The 10743-nt window shown below is 24.3% G+C and overlaps 1 protein-coding gene across 1 annotated transcript in view; it reads left to right on the forward strand.

The window, feature by feature from the left end:
• LOC117169918 (28S ribosomal protein S9, mitochondrial) overlaps positions 1-10743 on the forward strand; it is a 41289-nt gene that overhangs the window by 12563 nt on the left and 17983 nt on the right. Inside the window, exons 7-9 of the mRNA XM_033356427.1 lie at positions 2168-2293; positions 6323-6365; positions 9501-9616. Of these exons, the coding sequence (XP_033212318.1) occupies positions 2168-2293; positions 6323-6365; positions 9501-9616 (285 nt within the window). The remainder of the gene's footprint in view (positions 1-2167; positions 2294-6322; positions 6366-9500; positions 9617-10743) is intronic.

The raw sequence follows: 10743 nt of genomic DNA on the forward strand, positions 1-10743 counted from the left end.
CAGTGTAATTTTTAACCAAAAAGGATGATTTTAAACAAAATTGTTGAATGTTCAACCAAGCAGTTGCATTTTAATCCAAGATAGATGAGATTTCTACTGAAAAAGATGAATTTTTAAAATAAAAAGACAAATTCATTTCAACAAAAGTATTTTAATTTTCAACAAAAAAATATTTAGTTTGACTTTTCATCACCAAAATTTGAGCTTTAAGCAAAAAGTAAATTTTCTACGAAATGTTGAATTTTCAACAAAGCAGCTGAATTTTCAATTAAACGGATGATTTTTTAAATAAATTGTTGAATTTTCCACCAAATATTTGCATTTATATCCAAGAAAGATCAAATTTCTACTAAAACAGATTAATTTTTTAATTAAAAAGACAAATTCATTTCAACATAAGTATTTGAATTTTCATTGAAAAAATATTTTGGTTCGACTTTTCATCACCAAAATTTGAGTTTCAAATAAGAAGTTAATTTTCTATCAAATGTTGAATTTTCAACAAAACGGCTGATTTTTGAACGAAAACGGACGATTTTTTAATAAATAGTTTAATTTTCGACCAAATATTTGTATTTATATCCAAGAAAGATGACATTTTTACTGAAATAGATGAATTTTTAAACCTGCATTCAACAAAACTGCTGGATTTTCAACGAAAACGGACGATTTTTAATAAAAATGTTTGAATATTTTATAAAATATTTGCAATTTATATCAAAAAAGATTTCAGTTGACTTTTCAACAACAGTATATAATTTTTAAACGAAAGAAATTTTCTACAAAATAGTTGAATTTTCAACCAAACAGTTGCATTTTTATCCAAGAAAGATGGAATTTCTACTTTAACAGATGGATTAAAAAAGTCAAAATTTTCAAAAAAATTGTTTTAGTTTAATTTAGAAAAAAATGGATGAATTTTGAATAACAAAATATGAATTTAACAAAAGAAAGTAAATCTTTTACAAAATATTTGAATTTTCAACAAAACCATTGAATTTTTATCTAAAAAGGATCATTTTAACCAAAATTGTTGAATTTTTTACGAAATAGTTGAATGTTCAACATCAAAGAATGACTTTCCAACAAAACTTTTGAATTCTTAAAAAAAAATAAAATCTATAACTAAAAATATAATCTTCAAGAAAAAGCAACTGCAAAAAAAGAAATATAAATAAAAGATTATTGATTATTATCATTTTTATTATTATTACTTTTGTAAGATTTTTTTTTGAATCCCTGATTTTTTAAATAACTGTTGGATTCGTTCGTTTTTCACTGATCGGTCTAGTGGAATATTTATTAACATTAGTTAATTAATTTTCAATTGTTTAAATAAATGGAATTCGTTTGAATAATTTCCTTTCAATTTTTTAAAAAATTATTACTGTGGGTCTAGTGGAATATTTCTTAGTAATAATTGATTATTTAATAATAATTAATTAATCAGTAATATTTAAGTCATAATTGCTATTACGAAAAAATATATAAAATTAGTCAAACAATGTTGATAAATATTCCACGGAAGAAATATTAATAATTTTTAATGCAGAAATTATTAAAACAAATTCCATTTGTTTTAACAATAAAAAATCATTTTACCAATGTTAATAAATATTCCACTAGGGCAACATTATTAATTATAAGTGAAAAAAGACAAAAATGCTTTGGTGAAAAGGTGATACATGAAATTCTTCGTTGGATAATTCTCTACAGGCCCCCATACTTTCCCTTAACATTTTTTCAAACCCTTACAAATTATTTTAAAAACTCAACAAAGTGATTTTTCCCCATGCATTTCACATGGGAAACTTCAAGCCAAAACCGACACCTGTTAAAATAAAAAAAATAAAAAATTATAGAATTTCTTTGTTCAGATTTGGAAAAAAAGGAGGGGATCGTAGCCCTCTACCATGCAAAAAATTTTGCCATGCATTTTTGGACCATCCTAATGTACACTTACTGCAAACTATCACGTAATTTAAGTACAGCACCTGATAGGAGATTTTATCATTACAGTCCGCAAATAATCGGGTATTTATTGGCCGAAAATTAGTAGACACCCAGTTTTTATTGAAATACTTTTGATTAAAACATACAGCGTTGTGCAGATAATTGTAGATGAAATTTATAACTGCCAGATGACAATAAAAACTTTATTTTTCAGTACGAATACTTCATAAATACTGCACAGAGATTGGCAGATCATCCATTGGCTCATGAAGCTTCGGATTTCATTATGAAGTATAGGAAACCTTTGCAGGGATTGATGGAAACAGCCGCTGTACTTCCAGTATGTATCAAAATTCAAAATAGTATGTGTATTTTGTACCAAAGAATTTAAAACCGCTTAGAGCATTATGCGCACTAATTATTCTTCCTTAGGGGAAAAAATTGTGGTTATTTTCCAGGAAAATGATAGAATAAAAATGTTTTTTTCATAGATTTTACCAAAAATTTTATATGATTTTTGAACGTAGGTAATTTACAAAAGTTCATCTAATTATAGCGTAAAAATTCCAGTAAATTCAATATAAGCAAATCATTTTATTTTTTTAATTTGCATACAGTTCTTGAAAATTAGCAGATTAGTACTTTTAGTATTTTTTTTTTTTCAATGTAAGATTTGAGTTTTCACGTTTTAAGAGTGGATAATTGTAAAAATAAGGTTGAATTTCTTAAATCATAACCCACGCTACTTTCAGGAAATTAATGTTGGTATTTTATTACATTTCGGAAAAAAACTTTGAATTTCAGTACTAAAATTATAAATATGCCATTTTTAAGTCATGCGCAACTTTTAACTTTAATCAAAATAATTTGATTTATTGACAACTTTAGTTACATTTTAGATTATTTGAAGAAACTAAATTCTTGATTTTACGACAAGTACATCCGAGAATAAAATAAAAATTAGTAAATATATTGATAAGCTTGAGTATATAAATTAAATACAAAATAAAAAAAAAAACTTTAAAGCAACATTCAGAGGCCGTCCATGAAGTACGTTACCAAGTGGGTCAATGAGAGTAAGGTTACGAACTTAGATAACATTTAGTATATTTCCTGATGATAAATTTTAATGAGTTCTTTTTTCTCTGTTTTTAAGAAACTTTCCCTTTTTCCGTGTAAGGTAGTTGAGCTAAACTTTCTAGTTTTTAAAAATCTATGAAAATTGAAAAGACCCTATCGCTAATATGCTGAAATTTTATTATCATTACAAAATAGCTAAATCCTCAACCAAAAAAAAACTCATTTTTATCAATAGAAGTTTTAACCATAAAAGACGCAATTCTTTCAAAAAGAGACGAGTTTTTTATAAAAAAGTTCAATTTTTTAACACGAAAGTATGCATTTTTAACGAAATAGGTGATTTTTGTATAAAATATGAGTTTTTTAACAAAATAGTGACATTTTTAACGAAACAGATCAATTTTTAACTAAAATGGCGAATCTTTAATAAAAAGCAATACATTTTGAACAAAGTAGTTCAATCCTCGATAAAAAAGACTAAATTTCGTTCAGTTGAATTTTTAACTGAAAAAAAAGAATTTTCAACAAAATGGTGGAATTTCCAATTGAAACAGATTAAATGATTTTGAATAAATATTTCTGTTGTGGTTTTACTTTTCATTTGTTTTTAAGGTTATAGAAATATTATATTTGTAACATTTCTGCGAAAATTCAAACATATTTTTGAAGATTTCAGATATGTCGAAAAAGCACTTTTTTTTATTTTACAGGATTTTGCAAAGTTTTAGGAAACATTCGAGTCAATTTAAAAGATATGTAGGCCTTTTAAAAATTTGAAGAATAAATATATTCAACTCACTCGGATTAGTTTAAAATTTTTTTAAAATCATAAAACTTAAAAAAGTTGCCCTTAAATCTTCCAAATTTTCTATGGCAGTGTTAGCAGTATTTGGTAATGTTTCAAGACCTTTTTGAATTTTCATTGAAAATTAATTTTTCGAATTAATCATAAAAAAATTTACAATTTGTTTGAATTCCTGTAAACCTTTTCGAGTATCGAATCATTCTTTTAATATTTCCAAAACATTTACACCTTCTAAATATCTTTTAAAATCATTTTAAATTTGCCATAAATTTCCTTAGAATTCTAAAAAATACAATTAAAATGCCTTCAAATCTTCCATATTCTGTTATGGCCATTATAGAAATCTTTATAAATGTTTTTAAGCTTTTTAAAATTCTCGCTTAAAACTATTTTTTTTTTTTATAAAAAATCAGTTTAAATTTTTCCATGAATTTTTAAAAATGTTTAAGATACTTCAAAATTTTAATTTCCAAATATTAAAAAATTTACATTTTTGCATCTTTATAATTTTTTTAGGTTTAAATTAATTTTGAATCTTTTTAAAGCTTCTTAATATCATTTAAACTTACTCAAATTTTTCATAAAACATTGTAATCTGGCTAATTAAAAAATGTTGCTTTAAAATTATCCATATTGTTTTCCGGAATTTTAAGAAACATTTCAAGATTTTTTGGAATCTTTTTAATTTTCTCTTAAAATTGATTTTTCAAAACAAAACAAAAAATCAATATAAATTTGGCCAGATATTTTAAGCGATTTTTTATTATCGTGAAACCTTTCTAAATCTTTAAGAAGCTTTTCAATTTTTATTTCCAAATATTCAAAATTTAAGCTTTTTCTAATGTTATAAAAATGTTTGAAGTTTTAAATTAGCAGATTAGTTTTCAGATTTTTAATGGAATAAGTAGAGGAAAACAGAGCTATTTCAGATATCTACTTAAAACTTGAAAAAATCCTGTTGGCCTCTGAAAATGATTATCCAGAGTATTTCTGCTGAAACTGTAATTTTTAAAATCTATAAAATTTTAAAAATTTCATCGCTAATATGCTAAAATATTTAATTTTACACATTATTTAATGTATAAACTTTATAAGTTAGTTTGCACGTTGAAAATGTAAATTTAAATTTAAATTTGTTGAACATATTCGTTGTTGTTGAATTCAACTGTTTTTGATTAAAAATTAATATCTTCTTCGATTGAAATATTAAATACTACATTTTTCGTTCAAGATTCATATTTTTGGAATAAAAATTCAAATACTTGGTTCAAAACTAAACTGTTTTGTTACAAATTAATTTGTTGTGGTTGAAGATTTATAATTTGAATTCAAAATTCTTCTCTTTGGTTGCTAAGTAAGATATTCTGTTTAAAATTCATTTCCTTTATTGAAAATTTTACTATTCCAGTTGAAACTCAAACTATTTAAAAAAATTTTTGTTGTTGTTAAAATACAATTTGTCTTTTTTAGTTGAAAATCCTAATTTTTCAAAATACAAAATCAGTATTAATTCTCCCACGAATTATAAGAAGTTTTCGTTATTATCGTGAAGCCTTTTAAACTTTGTAAAAAGCTTCGAAATTTGTTTCGAAATCCTCCAAAATTTACATTTTGTTAAAAAAATGTTTTCAATATTTTTAGATTTCAAAATATTTTTCCACTATTTCAAAATCCTTTAATCCTTCTGAATATTTTTTTTAATTATTCGAATTTTTCCACAAATTTTCTTAAAATTCTGAAAATTTATAAAACTTGCGTTGAAATTTTTTAGAATCTGTTATAACGATTTTAGAAATCTTAACTTTTTAAAATATTCTCTTGAAATTACATGTTCAAAATAGAAATATCAGTTATCATTTTTTCATAAATCCTTAAATAATTTTTCTATTATCGTGAATCGTTTCAAAGTCCTTAAGAAGCTTCGAAATTTTGATTTCCAAATATTAAAAAATGTACATTTTTAAACATTCTTAAAAATATTTTGAATCTTTTTAAAACTGCAAAGTGTCTCTGTAATCTTGCTAATTGAAATATTTTGCTTGAAAATCTTTCCCATACTTTTTTTGAAATTTTAGAAAATAATTTAAAATCTTTGGAAATCTTTTTCAATTTTCTCTTAAAATTTATTTTCAAAAAGAAAAATCAGTTTACATTTGCCAGAAATTTTAAGAATTTTTTTTATTATCTTGAAATCTTTTTAAATTCATTAAAAGCTTCTTTATGTTCGAAATCTTCAAAAGCCTGCTAATTACATTTAGTATTTCAAATTGCTGACACCTTTCTTATATTGATTTTTATTATTATTAAATATATTATTTAGATAATCTTATGTTTCTCATAAACCCGAAGTTTGCGGATTTTGTTTAAGCGGCAAAAACAATGAAAGCTTCATCCAATGAAGCAAACGAGTCTCCTAACAAAAAATAGTTTCAAATAGTTTGGAGTAATTTCGAGGTGGAATATATTATATACTTTGTGTTTCAGATTGAGTACGATTTAGATGGAAGGCCATTTGTCACTGTGAAAGGTGCGTCTTTTTCCTTAACATTCTAGATTCGTATAACGTATTTCTACTAAAAATTATTATGCACTGCACATAAACAACTAAATGGGTGAAAATACGAAAGCTGATAATATCATCTTTTTCGAATATTACCTTGTAAAAGAAAGCTTGAGATTTAATTATTAAATATACCTATTTACCAAGTTAATTGCAAAAATACGCAATAAAGGAAAGAATCTATTTCAAATTTAGAAGGTTCTACACTTATGTCGCAGAATCTCTCCGCGATGAAATGTCTTGTTTTATTACAGGAATTTAGACGACACGTATTTTTCCGCTTTGATAAAGAAATTTTAATAAGTTACTAACATTTCAATTTTCTAATCTATTTTCAACAAATCACAAATTTTTCCTCTAAAACTTGGTAGTTTTTGACCTAATTTAGATGTTTCAATTTTCTTTTCGAATTCCCTCAAAATCTGTCGGAAAATATTTAAAAAGTTTAAAATTACTTAAACTATTTTTGTGGATAAGAGAATTTTTTTCTTAAAATCGAATTTTCGCATTTTTCTTTAGAACCAACAAAATTAAAGAAAAAATAACTTCAAAGTTTCCATATCTAGAAAAGTTTCCCAAAAAATTTCTCTTTCTTGTTTGTGATATCGTGCTATGTTTAAGAAAAAAATTCTCTTCTCCGTAAAAATAGTTTAGTAATTTAAAACTTTTAAAATATTTTTTGACAGATTTTGAAAGAGTACAGTGAAACCCATTAGAATTCGAAAACAAAATTAGAACAGCTGAATCAGGTTATAAACTATAGAATTATAAAGTAAAACTTTGTTATTTGTTTTTCACAACCGGAAAAAACGTGTCGCCTAAATTCCTTAAAAAAAAAACATATTTCATAGCACATTCTGAGACTTGAAGTATAGAATATATCTTTCTTTTTTTATTGCAATTATATTTTCAGAGTTTAATTCATATTTTAAATGTCCCCGAGTTTTATTCCATTCCAATTGAATATTATTGAAAATAGTACTTAAAAATGCGAAAATTAATTCAGGATGTCCGTTTTAATGAAGGGGACAAAATTCCGGTTAGAAAAAATGATTAATATTTATTGAATTTTAAACATTTATAAATTAAACGGTTCAAAGTGACAATGTAAGTCTACGATATATAATTTTCAATACTATAAATTGAAGAATTAGTCAATAAAGTTTAATTTTTTTAAATATTATTTTTAATATTATCCAAAAAAGATAGTACAATAAAATTCTGTAAAATAATAAAATTTGTATTGCATAACTTTGTCATCCCGTAACAAAAAAGTTATTTGCAAAATTGAAACAAATCAATTTATTATTTCAAAGTTCGAAATTATTGTCAATAAATTTATAACAATATTTTATTTTTATTACCATCATTTTGCAATTTGAAAATAATTCCTTAACATATTGTCTTAATAAATGATCATACAAATGTGAAGCTGATTGATGTCTTATTAAAAGTAATTTATATAATCAACTTCCAATGTACACATATGACGAAAAAAGGTATTATTAGAATGATTAAAACATTGTGTTTATATAAAGCAAGAGAAAAATTTATATATAAACTAAGGGCGGATGCAAATCAATAAAATATGGATTTTATCCTGGCAATTATTTTATCAATTAATTGAATTGTAGTGAATAATAATATTAATAATAATAATAATAATAATAATAATAATAATAATAATAATGAGATTATTTTTGATAATTATATTTAATTATTATTATTTTCTTCGATAAGTAGAGTTAACTGTTATTTTAATTTACAAAATATTGCAAATGATTTATATCAAAAGATTGTCATTAATACAATAAATTATAATTATAAATAGGAAATTTTTGATAAAATTACAATTCTCACTTGAAATACGGAATTTTTTAAGAGATTTACCATTCTGACTTGAAATATTCTGTTTTATGAAAGAGTTATGATTCTGAGTTCGAACAGGGGGATTTTACTAAAGGATTATAACTTCGAATTTGATACAGGGAACTTTCTAAAGCAATTAGGATTTTCAATTTGGAAGAGGATTATAATTTTTATTTTAGATTCACTTTAGAACAGGAAATCTTGTTCAAAATTATAATAATTATATTGTGATATAATAATTATAATACTATAATAATATATTATAATAAATTTATGTATGGGGTGACACCGTATTTTTTAATTATAATAGAAAATTTGTTATATAAAAATAATTTTGACTTGGAACGGAAAGTTTTGTAAATAAATTAAATTTTGACTTCAAATAGGAAATTTGGTGAAAAAATTATCATTCTGAGTTTGGTCGAAGTATAAATAAATTGAGTATAAAAAAATTCTTGTAAAGAATTATAATTTTAACTTTTGAACAGGGAATTTCCTTAATAATTATAATTCTTTCTGGAAATAGGTAATTTTTATGTGGAACTGGAAGTTTTGGACATTAATTTAAATTCTAAATTACAAAAAAAAAAGAATTTACAAAAAGATCCCTTGTTTCAAGCCAGAATTTGTCAGCTTATAAAAATTCCTTGCATAAAATCTGTTTTCTATGCAACAAAATATTGCTTGAATTGTGCTTGAATTGTTTACTAAATTTCTGAATTATGATAGAGAATAATAAATATTTGAAAGATAAATAAATGAATTTGATTTATATATTTTATTAAAAAATAAATACATTTCTGATTTGGAACAGGGAATTTGGCGAAATAAATGTAATTCTGACCTAGAATAAGGGATTTCCGTAAAGAATTATAACTTAAACTTTAAGGCAACCAACTTAAGAATGCTTATTTGACATGTAACAGAGATTTTTTGTTATAAAACCGGAACTTTGGAAAATTTTTTCTTCCATCCCAGTTCAAATTTAGACTGATAATTTTTCATGAAATTCTCTGTTTCAAATTATAATTCTTATCATAAAAAATTATCTGCTGTTCCAAATCTTTTGAATTTTTGTAAATTGAACGAGACAAATTAACAATTAATCCGGAAAAAACTAAAGTGGCTTGGGAATATAAATTCATCCTTTAGATAGACACCTTAATTATTTTAATTTCAATAGATTTTTCATTTCATCCATTGCTTTTGATATAAAAATGTTTTTATTCTTAGGTTGTTGCAGAAAATCTGCAAGAGGCACTGTAGTGTTGAGAGGTAATGGCTCAGGAGAAATAACAATCAACGGGCAGGACATTACATATTTTAAGGATTGGACTTGCCGCGAGCAGGTGAGTTTTTAACTTTTCATTTTGATCCCTAATTATTTAATTATTAGCCTTTATCCATTTTCTAATCGACAATTAAGTACGTTTTTGTTTAAGAGAAACGTATGTCAATCAGGGCGAACTTTAGACATTTAAATTGCGATCTTTATTTCATTATTAAGTATTAATTATTTTTATAAAAACATATAAACACTATATTTCTCCCAATATAAGGTGAAAATAATACTTTTATCTTATTTCGTTTCTTGGAAAAGGAACTTCCTTCAAAACAAATCGAAGATTCTCGTACAAAGTTTCGTGATTCCCAACGGGTTTTTTTTTAATATTTTTTTCTTGTGATGTGTTTATCGCTTTCAGTTTCCGTCCCGCTAATCTCGGAGAGTTTAAGTCTGTTTATTCGACAACTCTTTTTTTTGTGGTATTTTTGAACTATTGTGAAATATTCCAAAAAAGGATTTATTTGCTGCTCGAGAATATAATTTCTGTGGTGCAGGTAAGTAAAATATTGTGTGTAATAATTATTGAAGGAAAATTTTATCAAAATTTCGCATTCAAAAAGATTTTTCGAGAGTTACAAATTTTTCTTTATATCAGGATAGTCGCAGGTGAGGAAAAACCTGGAAATCAGGGAAAACTTGAGGAAATTTCTATTGTAGTAACTTTTATTTCCTAAAACACTTTTTTAAGATAAAGTTACTTAGTCTTTTTTTGTGTATTGAACAGAGTTACTCAAGGCACTTCTTTTTCAATAAATTGACCTATGGGTTAACCACTATTACATTCAGGTCAATACCTATTTCTGAATTTTCTTAAATTATTTGGAAACCGCTTAGAGGATTTTAAAAGATTCCAAGGCATTTTCAACAACTTAAAATTTTGAGAGGATGTAAGAATTTAAAGTATTTTACTGTATTTTAAAAGATTCCGTTGAATTTTTAGTTTAATAAATAAATTTGTGAGGTTTCCAGGAAATGTCAGATTTCATGTAATTTCAACAGATTTGATCAAATTCTTATGCATTTCAAAGAATATACGAGGGTAGTTCAATAAGTCCTTAGAATGAAGTATAAAAACAATTTTTTTTGGGTAAATTTTTTTTTATTTTTCAACATAATCTCCTTGAAGCTCTA

This window comes from Belonocnema kinseyi, chromosome 3 (genome assembly GCF_010883055.1).
Source record: "Belonocnema kinseyi isolate 2016_QV_RU_SX_M_011 chromosome 3, B_treatae_v1, whole genome shotgun sequence".
Lineage (NCBI taxonomy): Eukaryota > Metazoa > Arthropoda > Insecta > Hymenoptera > Cynipidae > Belonocnema > Belonocnema kinseyi.